The sequence below is a fragment of the Scyliorhinus canicula genome, chromosome 2 (genome assembly GCF_902713615.1).
Source record: "Scyliorhinus canicula chromosome 2, sScyCan1.1, whole genome shotgun sequence".
Classification (NCBI taxonomy): domain Eukaryota; kingdom Metazoa; phylum Chordata; class Chondrichthyes; order Carcharhiniformes; family Scyliorhinidae; genus Scyliorhinus; species Scyliorhinus canicula.
In genome coordinates, this window is record NC_052147.1 from 17049986 (window position 1) to 17066625 (window position 16640).

A 16640-nucleotide genomic window follows, 5' to 3' on the forward strand; every position below is an offset into this window, starting at 1 on the left:
ATTAGAGATGGTTTGTACCGCCACTCAGAAGATCAGGCATGTGCGTTGGAGGAGACACTGTAATCTTTCGTTCTCATGGCAGTGGGCAACTCTGAGAAAGAACTGAGTTGTAAACATCCCTTTAACTGTGCTAATGAAAGAAGGGGGCCCTTAACCCAGAACTGGGGTCCTCCCACACTACCTCAGACCCCTCCTGGTCAGATTGGTGATTGCCATGTGGACTTCTATCCACCCCGTCGACAGGCAGTGTGCAAGGTCATTCCCCCCTTGAGAGCTTCATATCACTCCTTCCCACCTTTATTATGTGCTTTCAATCTACAGGCTGCCCAGTTTCCATCATCATTCCATCTGCAGCTCAATACATCGACAGCCAAGTCCAGGGACAGCAACTTTGAGACAGCCCTGCACATCAAGCTGTGCCTTTTCCTCTGGTTCCCCAAACCCCTTCCTGCAGCTGGCGTTCACTATGCTCCGAATGATTGCATGCTTGATGCACTTTTGAACCGTCTCCTTTCTCTGACACCTGACTATGAGGTCCACACAGCCCTTGAATTGCCTGTATTCTGTGACTCCATTCAACTTCACCATAGGGACATCTGAGTTCTGTGATTCTTGACTGAAAATCCCAGACCAAAGAAATCCCCTTTCTCAGAGTTGCCCATTGTCATGAGGACTAAAGACTAGTGTCTCCTACAAACCACACCCCTGGTCTTCAGAGCGGAGGTACAAACCATCTCTAATGCGCCATGTTAACAACACCCCAACACCCCCCCAATCCTGAGTCTGCGTGCATCCCCTTCCAGTTAAAGATTTGACATCGCTTTGCCCCTCTTGTTTGTCAGTATTTCATGCCTTACCAGGTTCCAGCTTCAGACCCCTCAGTCTTCCCTCCGCCTTTCATTGTTCCTCATCTTCCTCCACCACTCGTCACTCTTCCTTCCATCGTGCCTCTTTGCACTTTCCCCACTTCCCTTGAAGAGCATTCCTTCTCCATTTCCCCCGGTCTTCATCATCCCCACTCCCCCCCCCCCCCCCCCCCCCCCAACCTCCAGGTTGAAATTCTCATCTGCAAAAATGAATGTCTACATCAGTTTAGCAGCACAATGCTGTCCTTGCAGACAATGGTGTCAGCCACCGGGAGCAGAACCCCATGTATTGTCCAATCCTGGGTGCAATATTGGTCAGCGTCTGAAAGTAGAGGCCTGAATGAGTATCACAGAACAGTGGTATCCTTATAGACAACGTCGGCAAAGAGCAGGAGACCACCAAACCTACAGCCCGAGCAGTGTGGTGTTGATTGCAACAAGAGCAGTGCAGCGCTATGCAAATAGGCTATGTATGTTGCACTCACCTCAAAGTCACAAACTGAAATCTGGCTTGTGTATGGCAAATTTTTTTTGAATGGGTTTGACGCCAACAAATAGAGGAGGTGGGATGCGAGATTGGAAGGCAAGAAGAGATTCCGGCCAGCAGCTGTTTTAATGAGCATTCATGAGATTCAAATGAATGCACAGTTGTTCAAATCACTAGGCAACGAGAATATCAATCTGTCATTAACCTGCCATTGGGAGAATTAAAGACTGGGTGCGATTCTCCGGAAAGGTTTTGAAGTGTAGCAGCAAGCGGGAACTGCTATGGGTTTCCTGGAGCTTGGCCCGGCAAGGTGCTCGACGTTAATTGGTTCACTTAATGAGGCCCCACGGGCTTCTCACTGCAAGTGAAGGCTCGCCACCCGATTTGCCGGGAACGCGCACACCAGCCCCCTCCTCGCTAACAAGGTCGAAGAGCTCTTAAACAGCAGATGGACAGGGAGCCCCACTCAGCTCGCAGCCAGATAAAAAATGGAGTGCCCTTTAATGTCCCTTAAGCCCCTTAAGTCAAATTTACCCCTTAGTAATTATTTGGCATTTACTTTTCAAATAGGTATTGAATATTATCTTACCTGATGTTCTGGAGGGACAGAAGGCACACTGCAAGCCCCAGGCCTCTCCATATAAGCAACAGCATTCAGTGTATGTTGTTGATCTGGTCCTCAAAGGTTTGCTACAGATGTCGTCCTCAGTCACACCTTGCCAGCATACATCCAGATATGTGTCTACCTCTTCAGAGTCAACTAAAGAACAGAATTAATATCAACAGGGTTATCTTCAAAACAAGTCAAAATCTTCTGTCAGGTTACTGTTGGACACATTAAAAAAGGGTAAATCCTGTGAGGTTCCATGCTTTAGGTTCTTGTGTGCACAGGTGATGTCACAATAATGTGGTGTGCTGCCTGGAATTTCCCATCAATTGATTTAAGAAGAAAACAAATCACAGCCAACACACTTGTTAAGCCACATGCAGATCAACTTTCTCAGCCCAATACCAACTGTGTTCACGGCAGCCCAATTTTAAACAGCGGGCATCTAAATAGGCATTACATCCTCTAATATACGAAGGAACAAATGCTAATTTCAGGTATAGGTCCTGAAAGCCTTTTTGATGTCTATACAAACATGGTGATAGGTGAGCTTCTAGCTCAGAATGTGGTTGTGTGACGATCTTTGATCCAGAAGCAAAACAATATGAAAAATTGAAATTTCTTTGAAATGTCCAGGAATCTAATTATTTTAGAAAATGGCGAATTAATAAAAAAAAACAATTAGAGTACCCAATTATTTTTTTCCAATTAAAGGGCCATTGTGCTATGTGCTGCCGGGAAGGGAGGGCACTGAGTAAAGTGCGGGCTAGCACTTCCAATGTGCTCCCTTGAGGGAAAGCCATTGCAAAGCTCTCTGAGGGAGCTGCTGACTTGTAAAATATAGCTTTCAGTGGAAAAACTGCCACACGTGTTTGGACAGTACAATCACACAGAGACCTCAGTTTCTGTATACAAATGTTGATTTTATTGGAATCCTGACTTTCATCCCACCCTGGATCGACGTTGCAGCTTAAACGTGAAGGCAGCCTTGCGAATCGTTCTGCTGCCAACAGCAACTGCAAAGGGCAACATTAAATCAATTGCTGTTTATTAATGTAAATTGGCTTATTTATTGTCAATGGGCATATTTCCGAAACATGCTTGCAGACCAAAATATTGCATGCGAGCGCAATGACATTCTAGTGCAACATTCCAGAGCAAGACTGTAAGATTGCTACATTGTTGGTGGTTCTATTATTTTAGATAAAGTATTAAACTGAAGCCCTGTCTGCCCTCTTGGATAAAATAAAAGATTCCATGGTACTGTTTCAAAGAAGAGCAAGCGAGTTATCCCCATATTACTCAATCACAATTAAAAACAGGGGGCTGGATTCTCTGATTTGGAGACTATGTCTTGACGGCGGCGTGGGAACGGTGGCATTTCATGACCGAAAAATCGGCGTAATACGGCAGAAGGGGCAGAGCATCGTGAACGCGGCCCCGCCGCCAATTTCATTGCAAACAGGGATTCTCCGGCCGATCAGTCTGAAAATATTTACCCTTTATCCTCAAACTATGACCTTAAGTCTGGACTCCTCCATCATCAGGGGCATTCTTTTTGAATTTACCCTGTCTAATCCTGTTAGAATTTAAAAAGTTTCTATGAGATCCTAAATTCCAATGAATATAATCCTAACCAATTTAGTCTCTCCTTATATGACAGTGCCGCCATCCCAGGAATCAGCCTGCAAACCTTCAGTGCACTCCCTCCAGAGCAAAAACATCCTTCCTCAGAGAAGGACACCAAAATTGCACACAATACCCCCGGTGTGGCCTCACAAATGCCCTATACAATTGTCGTAAAATATCCCCATTCCTATACTCAAATCCTGCATATGCCCACTCACTCACCCTGTCCAAATCCCCCGAATCATCTTTGCATTCTCCTCACAGCTCACCCTCCCACCCATTTGTATCATCTGCAAATTTGGAGATAATGCATTTAGTTCCCTCATCCAAATCATTAATATATAATGTGAACAGTTGGATTCCTAGCATAGATCCCTGCGGTACCCTACTAGTCACTGCCTGCCAATTGGAAAAAGACCCCTTCATTCCAACGTTTTGCTTCCTGTCTGCTAACCAGCTTTCTCAGGACACTATCCACAATCCCATGTGCTTTAACTTTACATAGTAATCTGCTATGTGAGCCCTTGTCGAAAGCCTTCTGAATGTCTAAATAAACCATAGACATCAGTTCCCCCTGGTCAACTTTACTAGTTACATCTTCAAAGAATTATGGTACATTTGTCAGGCATGATTTCCTTTCATAAATCCTTTGTCTGATTATACCACTGCTTTCCAAATGCTGTGCTATGAAATCACAGGTCTATAGTTCCCTGTTTTCTCTCTACTTCCCTTTTTTAATAGTGGGGTTATATTAGCTCCCCTCCAGTCTTTCGGAAAAATTCCAAAGAACTTTGGAAAATGACCACCAATGAATATACTAATTCGAGGGCCATGTCCTGAGGTATTCTGGGATAATGATTATCAGGCCCTGAAAATTTATCCACCTTCAATCCCATTAATTTCCCCAAAACCATTTTTCTACCAATACTAATTTCCTTCAGCTCCTCACTAAAGCTTGTGTCTCGCAGAATTTCCGGCACATTATCCATGTCTTCCTTTGTGAAGAAAGAAGCAAAGTCCGAATTTAGTTCCTCAGCCATTTCTTTGTTCCCCATTATGAATTCCCCCTTTCTGACTGTAAGGGGCCTACATTAGTTTCTATCAGTCTTTTTCTCTTTTCATACTGTTGGGGAATATTAAAACCAAGTTTTGAAAATATTGTTAAAACAAATGCTTTTTGCACTCTGGCCCTGCCGAACAGAATGGCTCTGGACTATGTTCTTATTGAAAAGGGTGGAACTTATACCCTGATAGGGGCAGAGTGCTGCACATATATCCCGGAAAGTTCCAAGGAAATGACTAATTTAGCGGAGCACATCAAAAAGGAGGTAAAAAAAACTCAAACAGCCACCACCCAACACCTTGTGGAGTTGGGCAACTGGATGCTGAGCTCTGTGGGAACCTGTTTAGTTCAAGGCTTGATCTTGTTCTTCATTGTCATTCTTATTCTGTAGTGTGTTTTTATGCTTATTAGTGTTGCTGTAAACAATTAACTAAAGTCCCTGCTACGGTTATGCCTCTCAAGACTACCCGACATCCCTTTTTGCCTAATAAGCATGCTTCCTGTATTTAAAGGATTGTAACAGCTTATCGGCTTGCCCTTTCCAGTGTTGAAGGCTGTTCCTAAACAAAGGGATCATCAAAGGCATCTGTGAATGTATTCCTCTGCAATATTTTCCGCTTGCTTGTTTTTATTGACTCATTCTTTTAAAATTTTTTTAGAACAATCAAAACCAACTTTTGAAAATATTGTAACTGTAAGAAAGTATATATCAGCTTTTCAGAATCCAGACTAAAAATGTGACAATGTAACAAAGTAAGCACAGCCAGTACCAGTGTGAGCGATGGTATGGAGCACCATCCAGAAGTCACAATTCAAAACTTGTAAGCCAATAGGGGGCAGAGAGGGGGGCGGTACCAAAAATGTGCAGGTATAAAGTATTTGTTGCACGTGTTTCCCGTTCTTCTTCTAAGTTCTCTTTCCATTGTTTTCTTCTTTACGTCCTGCTGGGTTTTATTTATTTTGTTTGTATTTGAACATGTACGAAACAAGTTTTTTGCAAAAAACTCAATCTCAAACTACTACTGAACCCCGCCTCTTATTTGAAAATAAGAGATCCCGCTCATACCTTTAGAATCTTTTACAGTCAGTTTTTACTTTCCTTATCTCAGACTATTTAAGGAAGTGGCTCTAGAAATAGTAGATCCATTGGTGGTCATTTTCCAAAATTCTTTGGACTCTAGAATAGTTCCTCCAGATTGGAGGGTGGCAAATGTAACCCCACTGTTTGAAAAGGGAGGTAGAGAGAAAACAGGGAACTATAAACCAGTGAGCCTAATGTCGGTAGTAGGGAAGTTGCTGGAGTCCATTATCAAGGATTTCATAGCATAGCATAGCATTTGGAAAGCAGTGGCATAATCAGACAAAGTTAGCATGGATTTACAAAAGGAAATTTATGCTACACAAATCTACTAGAATTCTTTGCTGTTTAATGGTCTGTATACATCCCATGAAAGTTTTTTGCCCCTTGGTGTTTCTTAATTCAACCCATACAGATTCCACTTCGTCTGTGCTAATATCTTTCCTCAATATTGTATCAACATGTTCATTAATCAACAATGCAACTCCATCACCTTTTCCTTTCTATCTGTCCTTCCTAAAAACTGAATAGCCCTCAATGTTTAGTTCCCATCCTTGGAGCCATGTCTTTATAATCCCAACAATATCATACCCCTTTACATCTATCTGCACAACTACTTCATCCATTTTAATTTGAATACTCCGAGCGTTCAGGTATAAAACCTTAAGGCTGGTCCTTTTAACATTCCTTGTCCCGTCCCTTCTATTTTTAACAGTGTCATTATTGGACAATATTGTTCCCAAGTCTTTGTCAATATTGCTCTCGAATCAATAATTTTAAGGGATGTGAGAATAGGTTGACATCAGTCTCCACAGCTCAATGTCCATGGTAAGGATCTTGATAGAAAACAATTCCTTCCCATGGAACTTTGCCTGCTATCTCTCCATGTTGACATATATAAAGACCCCAAATTTAGTGTATGAAAAATGCAAAAGCAAACGCAATCAACCCAAGCATCACAGACATGACAACATTTCAACTGGTTTCCTTTGACACATAACTGAAAAGTAAACCATGCATTTCAAACTCCGATGTTAGCTGATATCATTAGGATAGCTAATATTGGTTTAGATTCTCTGGAATTATAGAGAAAAAACAGCCAATAAACATGTGCATACATGGGAACTTCAAGGGAAGAGGGTTGGTTTCAACCGTGGTATTATCTATGATTTAATGACCGTGTAGATCAAATTAAGAACAGGGTTGTGGAGAGTTGTCAGTGCTGATGGAGGGTGGGGAAGGAGGTGAGGGATCCTTTTAAATTTCTAGCAACTTGGAACAAATGTACAATTATCAATACATTACAAATAGTATGGGAACTTATATTTACCCCCTGATTCTGTGCCATTTATACATCTTTTGCGTGTTACATCCAGTGTAAGTGGTGGGCTGCAGAAACAATTAAAAGCTCCTGGTGTATTGACACACTCTCCATTCACGCAAGTATTTTCATCCTGACACTCATCAATATCTAAATAAATAATGACAAATAAAGGGAATAAATTAAGTTATTTCTTGAGAATGATATATCAATATTTACCAATCTCTACAAGTCATTTAGTACTTTCCCCAGGTGATAATGATTTCTGAAAATCATTTATGCAATTATCTTTCGGCTGCAAATCTTTTATTTACATTGTTGCAATGAAAGTATAGAATGCAGGGGCAAGTAGCATTGTGTGTAAATAAGGGGTGTGCATTCTTCCAAATGTGACTGTAAATTTATCTTCAAAACATAGAAAATGTGTTCTTAAATGGAATGTTTTAAAAATTGGATGGCCGACTTAGTGTTTACATATTCCCAACAGGAACCATAGATCTCTACAGTGCAGGAGGCCGTTCGCTCCATCGCGTCTGCACCGGCCCATGGAAAGAGCCTTTGTCTCCACCATATCCCTATAACCCAGTAATCCCACCTAACCTTTTGGACACTAAGGGGTAATTTAGCACGGCCAATCTACGAACCTTCACATCTTTGGACTGTGGGAAGAAACTGGAGCACCCGGAGGAAACCCATGCAGACACGGGAAGAAAGTGCCAACTCCACACAGTCACCTGAGGCCAGAATTGAACCTGGGTTCCTGGAGCTGTGAGGCAGCAGCGCTAACCACTGTGCCACCGTGCTGCCCAGCACTCATGGAATACACTGCAGGTGCACAGCCTGTGATTTTCAATACCTATAATGAATGGATGTAAAAATTGCAGGCTGTACACCAAACAGTTAACACCATGTTCCATTAGTGAGTGTAGCTTCCCACTAGATTTGTGGAATCTATATTACTTGGGGAGCTTTCATGTCAGTAACGTTTATAAAAAAAGTGAATAATTTACTGCATGCTTACTGGGCACAGTCAGTTTTAAATACATTTGTCGGCACACATAACTATATTCATGCTAATAGCTCAAACTTACCTACGCATTCCAGTCTCACATTGTCATAGTAAAATCCTGTGCCACAATAACAGGCATAGTCACCTATGTTATTTACACAGTGCCCATTCTTGCAAATTTCCGATCCAAACATTGCACATTCATCTGCATCTGCAGGTGGGAAGAAACACACTATTTTAGAGGCATTGTTTTAAAGTTTCCAGTCCTGGTGAAGTTCAGAGCTGAATGATTAGTAAGGAGTACAAAACTATCCAGAGAAGTGAGCCAACCAACAAAGTGTTATACCTAAAGTTGTACTGAACTATGACAGCAAATTTGTGATATCAGAACGTAAATGTTAAAAGGTGACCTGTTCGGGTGGGCACACTAAGTAATTTCTTCACATGTTCTGCAACAATCACCCATTTAAGTCCAAAGATGTGCGGGTTAGGTGGATTGGCCATGCTAAATTGCCCGTAGTGTCCTAATAAAAGTAAGGTTAAGGGGGGGGTTGTTGGGTTACGGGTATAGGGTGGATATGTGGGTTTGAGTAGGGTGATCATGGCTCGGCACAACATTGAGGGCCGAAGGGCCTGTTCTGTGCTGTACTGTTCTATGTTCTATAGTGAGCTTTGTGTGAGCTAAGTACAATGGGAAGCACAATCTGAGTTTAATTTACAGTTTGACAAAGTGAAAGAAACTTTTATTTGTTGCTGGCTCTGAAATAACTGATCTGTGAATTCTTGATGTTGGCATTCGGTTCCCAGGAATGTGACATTGGCCTGGATTTTATAGGGTGCCTGCACCCTCCCCCACCAAACCGGGATAAAGATCAGGGCCAATCAAATGGTGGCAAATCACTGGTCAGCACCATGAGCGGCTGGTAATTGGTCATTTAAGTGCTTCAATTGGGCCACAGGCAGGCGGGCGTTCTGATGCTCAGCGCTGGTAAAATCATGGTGGGGAGAGGGCAGGTGAGTAGGTGGTGTGGTGGGAAAAGGAAAACTCAGAAACAATCAGTCATGAATAAGAGCAAGTTTAGTTTATTTCTTAGCTCTGCAGAGGACACCCTCCTCTCTCTACAGGAGAGAGAGGAAAGCGTGCCGAGCGCAGCAAGCTTCAGCCTTTATACATTGAAAAGATACGAGTAAATCTCCATTCCATATAAGGAGTTGTTTTTCTCCTAGTTTTACAATCTCGACCTTCAGACAGCTGGGATATCGGTTTCTCTCTCTCTAACCTTGCACACACACAAACGCCTGCAGCTTTAGTTAATCACACTATTAAGCAGTTATTCAATATTAAGTATTAAAATTGTCCATTACAGTGGTGAGCATGGAACCCATGGATATTTACAAGATATTTACCTGCAAACCAGTTGTTGAGGTTGCTGTAAACCCCAGTCAAATATTAAATTTTCCAGCACTAACATTGTTGCATGTACGTTTGCAGAACTTCATTATTAAGATCGATTGCTGACAAATCAACTGATTTGGGCTACTTGAAGACTCACCTCCATAATTCTGTGATCCAAAGCTAAAAGAACCAATCTGAAATGGAATAAATCCTTTGCCATCGGGACAAATTTCATTATATTCATCTGAATTAAAGTAAAAAGAACAATTACTAATCATGCAGTTTTGGCTAATAAATGGTCTGAATAATAATTTGATCAGTGACCAAGATAATAATTGATTGTTTCATTGCCCTGTTGTCGTATTAAAATGGGACCATGGGAATCCTATTTGCTGGCTCTCTAGTACCCATACACATCCTGAAAGTGATGGTGACTGAACACTGGGTAATTATCATGGTGTATCCTCAGCCGTTTGCTTTCATATGGATTTCATTGCCTTGTAATTAAGTGTTATTGAACACACCCATTCACCTGATCATCCTGTGACTGCTATCCTCATGAGTGGCTCTTCCAGTTCTGATGTGGTATGTGGGGTAATTTAAACTTTTCAATTTGGGATTGGTACTACTCCTTGCGCTAGGTAAAGATAAAGTCCCTGCTTTGAGTGGCTCTACCAAAGGTAAAGTTGCCATAGTCCCAGATGACCACAGGCTGCTTTCCACTTTGAGGGGGAAAGCTGACTGGTGATGATTTAACCACACCTCAGACAATGGTCAAGGTTGAGAAGGTGAGCCTTCGGACTTCCGATGGCGGCCAGAGTGAGCGGTCGCACATTTGGTAGCTCCCGCTCAAAGTGGAATTTTTCTGCCCTTTCCCCGTCTGAATTTTGGATGAAAGAGGTGTAGGAGTGCCAGGAGAAGGTGTAACTCCTCTGGTATGGCTGGTGGATGGATCCACGAGCTAGGAGTGGGTCAGGAAGAAAGGAGCTGGTGGAACAGGAGAGTCTTTGTGCGCCACAGGTTAAGGTGGCAGAGGGCAAAGGAACTGTCATGCCCACCCAAATGTCAATAGCGAAGCTGGTGGACTTTTTAAATGAGAAGTTCAGCCAGCAGAGAAGGGAAGCCATGGAGGACCTGGCCAAGGTGGTAGAGCCACTCAAAGCAGGGATTGACCGAGTGGAGCAGAGGCTGGAGTCCCAGGGCCAGGCAATCCAGAAAGTGGAGGAGGCGGTGGGGGAGCACGAGGAGCAGCTCGTCTTGTTGGTGGCCGAGGTGGGGGTGATGCGGGAGACCCAAAAAAGGCTGAAGGAAAAGGTGGAGAACCTGGAGACTCGCTCAAGTTTTTTTTTTCAAGGCGGCAAAGTTTGAGCACCGTGGGAATTCCCGAAGGCATCTAAGTGTCCCAATACACTTGTCGAAGAGGAGGCCGGGCTTAATTGGGTCAAGGCAGCCCTCTTCAGCCCCTGCCCAAGGCTTCAATCCTCCTACCCCCCACGATTTCCCCTTACGGAGTTTTATAAAAGGTTTGGGGGGGGGACCTTGGGCCATTGCTGATGAGGGCATACAATGAGGCTAGGGAGAGGGGGGAACTACCCTGCACTATCCATTTCCCTGATACTGAAAAAAGATAAGGATCTGGGGCAGTGTGGATCGTACTGTCTGATATAGTTTCTGAATGAGGGCTTTAAGTTGTTGGCGAAGGTGTTGGCTTCGCGAATTGAGGACTGTATCCCGGGGGTGATAGGTGAGGACCAAATGGGTTTGTGAAAGGGAGACAGTTGTCGGCAAATGTGAAGTGGTCGCTTAACCTGATTATGATGACCCTGGAGGGGCAGGAAGTGGAAGTGGCAGTGGCGATGGACGCAGAGAAAGTTTTCGACCAGGTGGAGTGGGAATATCTGTGGGAGATGCTGGGTCAGTTTGGGTTTGGGCAGGGATTTGAGGACTGGGTCCAATTGGTGTACAAGGCACAGATCACAAACGTGCGGACGAACCGGGTGAGTTCAGGATATTTCGGGTTGCACCATGGGACAAGGCAGGGGTGCCCGCTCTCCACATTGCTTTTTACCTTGGCTATAGAGCCATTGGCAATGGCGCTTAGTATGCTGAGGGATTGGAAAGGGATTATGTGGGGGGGGGGGTGGAGCATCGTGCACAGGGTTAACATGTGACAGAGCAAGGTGTTCCCGATTGAGATCAGAGGCCAGGAGAGAAGGTTGGGAGAGCTGCCGTTTATGGTGGTGTGGCCGAGCTTCAGATACTTGGGCATCCAGATGACGCGGGATTGGGCGCAGTTACACAAGTTAAATTCGTCTCAGCTGGTGGAACAGATGAAGGGGGATTTTAAGAGATGGGATGTGCTGCTACTGTCGTTGACAGGATGGGTGCAGGTAGTGAAGATGACGATTCTTGTTTATATTTTAGAACCTTCCAATCTTTGTCCTGAAGTCATTCTTTAAGAAGATTAATGCATTGATCTTAGGTTTTTTTAAATTAAGGGGCAATTTAGCATGGCCAATCCACCTAACTTGCACATCTTTGGGTTGTGGGGGTGAAATCCACGTAGACATGGGGAGAATGTGCAAACTCCACACAGACTGTGACCCAGGGCCGGGATTTGAACCCGGGTCCTCAGCACCGTAAGCAGCAATGCTAACCATTGTGCCACGTGCCACCCCTATTGACCTTAGGGTTTGTATGGACGGGGAAGAGCTAGCGGGTGAAGAAAGATTTTTGGAGCGGGGGCGAGCAGGGTTGTGGGGTGTTGGCACTGCCAAATATAATGCATTACTACCGGCCGGCTAAAATCGCTATGGTAGTGGGGGAGAGGTCGGTATGGGTACGGATGGAGGTGGCTTCTTGTAGGAAAACAAAGTTAATGGCATTGTTGACAGCGGCTCTGCCGTTTTTGGCAGCCAGGTACTCCATGCCCAGTGGTGGTGTCGGCCTTGAGATATGGGACCAGTGGAGGCAGAATTTGAGTCTGGAGGGTGTCTCAATGTGGGCATCGATCAGTTTGTACCGGGGGGTCTGGATGCAAGGTTTTGGGGTGGCGTCAGGCAGGGATTGAATGATTTGGGGACCCGTTCATAGAGCAGCTTTGAGAAATTGGACCTGGAGGAGGAATACGAGCTGCCCAGGGGGAATGGTTTTAGGTACTTGCAGGTCCAGGATTTCGTGAGGAGGGAAGTGCCTTTCCTTTCCCGGGTTGCCACCCTTGGGCCTGCACGATAAGGTGTTGTCGAGTGTCGGGATGTGGGAGGAGGTTTTGCGGAGGGTGAATGTGTCAATCTTCACTATGAATGGCTACAATGCTTATGGTGCGGGCGTTCTGTTAGGATAGTGTATGACTCGGAGAGGAACTTGAAGGTTAGAATGGTCCTACAATGTAGATGATTTTGTCTTTTCCATTGTAGAGTTTAGAAGGAGGTGAATTTCAATTAACTGGCAGGACTAACTTCATAAGTAGAGTTGTGACTTTCAGAAAATGTTGAAATGTTAGTAAAACTAAACTCCAAAAAACAGCTGTACAATTACCTTTTTCTATAGCATTCATAGGACAGATACACCCAGAGTTTATGGTTTAAACTCTCATTGCAGTTAAACACACTTATCAAGAAATGCTGAAAGATAACATTTTATCGTTATTTTAGTTTCACGCACTCCAACACCATTTCAACTGAGTAACGTGTGTAAGTCCAAGTCCTGAAAATGATTTTACCTGTGTTGATTATGGGACAGGGGTGAACTTCACAATTGTCACCCCAACCAACTCCAACAGTACAGCAACATTCCTCTTTTGTGATGTTCCGGGATAGCAAATTATCGCAGAAGTTTTCATCATTCAGATTGTAGTAGCATTCCTTCAAATCTCCCTTTGCAGGTGCTGACATCCTGGGCAACTCTGGCACTATTGACACTCCTGGTGTTTCCTCTATTGTATTGGACAGATAAACATGTGAAATATAACTGATCAGAATTAGCCCAAACACTTAAGTACATTGCTGTTGTGCAGTAGCAATCTGCACTGGTCCACTATGAAGGTCAAATTAACTGGCTGTGATTTTTTTTTATTGTTCTTTCACAGGATGTGGATGTTGCTAGCTGGACCAGCATATATTGCCCAACCCTAATTGCCCCCGTGAAGGTGGTGGTGAGTCGCCTTCTTTAAACTGCTGCAGACCATGTGGTGTAGGAACATCCACAATGCTGTTATAGAGGGAGTTCCAGGATTTTGAACCAGTGACACCGAAGGCCCCAGATATTTGATAATGTCAGAAAAGTTTACCAAGGCTTCGGGTGGCGGCCATGGAATGAGTGGTTGCATATTTGGCAGCTCCCGCTCATGGTGATCTTTTTGTGGCTTTCATGCCGATTTTTCGCAGGGATTTTGTAAGAAAAAGGTGCAGAAGTAAGAGCAGAAGAGAGTGACCCCTAGTTTATGGAGCTGCGGCCCAGAAGTGCCCGGAAAAAAGCGAACCTGTTGGGTGAGGCAAGCGAGAAACTGATAGCGCACGCAGAGATGGCGGATGTGCAGGGTCTGACCCCGTTTGCTCAGTGGTCGATGGACCAGTTATGAGCTTCCTGAATGAGAAGTTCACCCAACTGCAGAGGACCTGGCCCGGGTGGTGGACTCAATCAAGGCGGTTGTTGACCGTGAGACTGGAGGCCCAGGGACAGACGATCCAGAGGCTAGAGGAGCAGGCGGGGGAGCAGGAGGACCAGTCCACCTCGATGGCAACTGAGATTGGGCTGATGCGTGACCAGCAGAAGCGACTGATGGAGAAGGTGAAGGACCTGGAGAATCGTTCACGGAAGCAGAACATTCGGATTGTGGGTCTGCCGGAGGGAATTGAAGGATTGGATGCGGGGTACATATGTTGGGAAGATACCAGAGAAGCTGCTTGGGAAAGTTGTATTCGACCGACCTATGGAGGGGGATCGAGCCCACAGGGCGCTGATGTGCACACCGCAGCGGGGAGTGCCACCGAGAGCGATGGTTCCTGGACAAGGTTTCCTGCATCGGTTCTTGGACAAGGCACACATCATGAGGTGGGCTAGGCGAGGCGATGCACTTGGGAAGACGTCACAATTCGGGTATACCAGGACCTGGGGGCGGGGTTGGCGAAGAGGAGGGCGAGCTTTAATAAGGTCAAATCGGCCCTGTACAAGAAGGGTGTAAAGTTCAGGCTATTGTTCACGGCCCGCCTATGGGTGACCTATTGAGGTCGGGGGTTGTACTTCGGCAGAGGAGACAGCGGACTTTATGAAGGAGAATGGGCTGACAGGAGAAGGATGATCTTGAACTTTGATTAAGGAGATCTGAACTATATCGTGAAAAACTTTGGGTTTAAGTTGTTTGGATCTTTTTTTATTTTTTTCTCCATTTCTCAGTTCTGGTTACGGTTAGGCCGGTATACTGTGCTTTGTTAAGGGATGAGGGGTGGGCTTTTGTTTTCGGATCTTGTTTGTTTTTATTTCTTGCCTTTAGTTTGACTGTTTGCACTAAGAACGGGGAGAGGGGAATGAGTGGGGAGTAGGATGCTAGGCGCCATGGGCGGGGACTGCCAGGCTAGCTGGGCGGGCTAATTCAAAGTGGGGGGTGAGCTGAAGATCGTTGGGGCGGGGGGAGGAGGGGGGGGGGGGGAGGAGTGGGAGTGCAGGGATTGGGATTATACTGCTGACGAGGAGGGGACTTTCAAACTGGAGGAGGAGGGTTGATGAAGGTAGTTGCCCGACGGCGGGCCAGGGAGGTGCAGGACATGGGCTGCAGACTGGCCTATGAGAGGTTATGGTTGATCGACAGGAGAGAGGGGGGATGAGTGCACCTGACCAGGCTGGTCATGTGGAACGTTCGGGGACTAAATGGGCCAGTCAAAAGGGCCCGTGTGTTCGCACACTTGAGGCAACTGAAGGTGGACGTGACCATGTTGCAGGAGACACATCTGAAGGTGGGGGATCAGGTTAGGTTAAGGAAGGGATGGGTTGGACAGTTGTTCCATTCGGGGTTAGATTTAAAAAGGAGGGGGTTGGCGATCTTGGTTAATAACCGGGTGGCATTCGAGGTGGGGAATTATAAAAGCGGATCCGGGGGGTTATGATTAGTGGGAAGCTGGAGGGAATGGCCGTGGTATTGGTAAATATATATACCCTGAACTGGGATGACGTTAAGTTTGTTAGACAGGTACTGGGGAAGATCCCAGACCTACATTCACATTGTCTGATTATGAGGGAGAGATTTCAATACGGTCCTGGAGTAAGGAGTTTTTATTCTACTCTCATGTGCATAAGGTGTATTCCCGGAGAGACGTCTTTGTGATGGACAAAACGCTGCTGGAAGAAGTGGCAGATGCTGAATATTCAGCAATAGTTGCGTCAGACCATGCCCCGCATTGGGTGGACTTACAAGTCAGCAAGGGAAAGGCCAAGTGCCCACAATGGAGGTTGGATGTGGGCTGCTAGTGGAGGAGAAGGTATGTGAGCGGGTGAGGGAGGCCATTCGGGTATATAAAGGGATCAATGACATGGGTGAGGTTTCTGCGGGGCTGGTTTGGGAGGCACTGAATTCATCTAAATTCAGGCCCATAAGGAGAAGGCTGAGTGGGCGAAGTTGGACAGGCAAAATTTTACAGGTGGACAGGAGGTACGTGGGGCGCGATTCTCCGCAAATCCGGCGTGCCGTGAAGGCTGGCGTGAAACTGGCCGTGTTTCACGCCAGCCTCTGAGCTCTGTCCCGGGACCCGATTCTCCCCCCCGGGCGGGGCTAGTATCGGGGCCGGGGGAATCACGGCGACGTGGAGTTAGCGAACATCGCTAACTCCGCCCGCCAAGAGTCACGGCGGCTGACGCGCACGATGACGTCAGCCGCGCATGCACGGATGACGTCATCACGCAGACGCGTCAAATCCACGCATGCGCGGGCTGTCATGCCCCTCAGAACAAATAGTGCGCAGGTATCGGAACTGCTGCCCGCGATCGGTGCCCACTGATCGCAGGCCCATGCCACCCTTGGCACGGCCGTGGTGCGGCCGTGCCAATCGGTGCCATGGTTGTCCGGGACGGGCACTTTGCGGCCGTTTTCACAAACGCTGAAAGCAGGTGTGATCGCGGCCGTGAAAACGGGCGTAAACTCCGCGGTATTCGGCCCATCGGCCTGCGGAGAATCGCTGTTCGCCGTAAAAAAC

The 16640-nt window shown here is 45.8% G+C and overlaps 1 protein-coding gene across 1 annotated transcript in view; it reads right to left on the reverse strand.

Moving 5' to 3' along the window:
- The window catches only part of LOC119951242 (latent-transforming growth factor beta-binding protein 2-like), a 677784-nt gene that overhangs the window by 35982 nt on the left and 625162 nt on the right, over positions 1 to 16640 (reverse strand). The window contains exons 29-33 of the mRNA XM_038774298.1: positions 13178 to 13390; positions 9614 to 9700; positions 8143 to 8271; positions 7061 to 7201; positions 1943 to 2113 (exon numbers count right to left, since the gene is read on the reverse strand). Coding sequence (XP_038630226.1) covers positions 1943 to 2113; positions 7061 to 7201; positions 8143 to 8271; positions 9614 to 9700; positions 13178 to 13390 — 741 coding nt within the window. The remainder of the gene's footprint in view (positions 1 to 1942; positions 2114 to 7060; positions 7202 to 8142; positions 8272 to 9613; positions 9701 to 13177; positions 13391 to 16640) is intronic.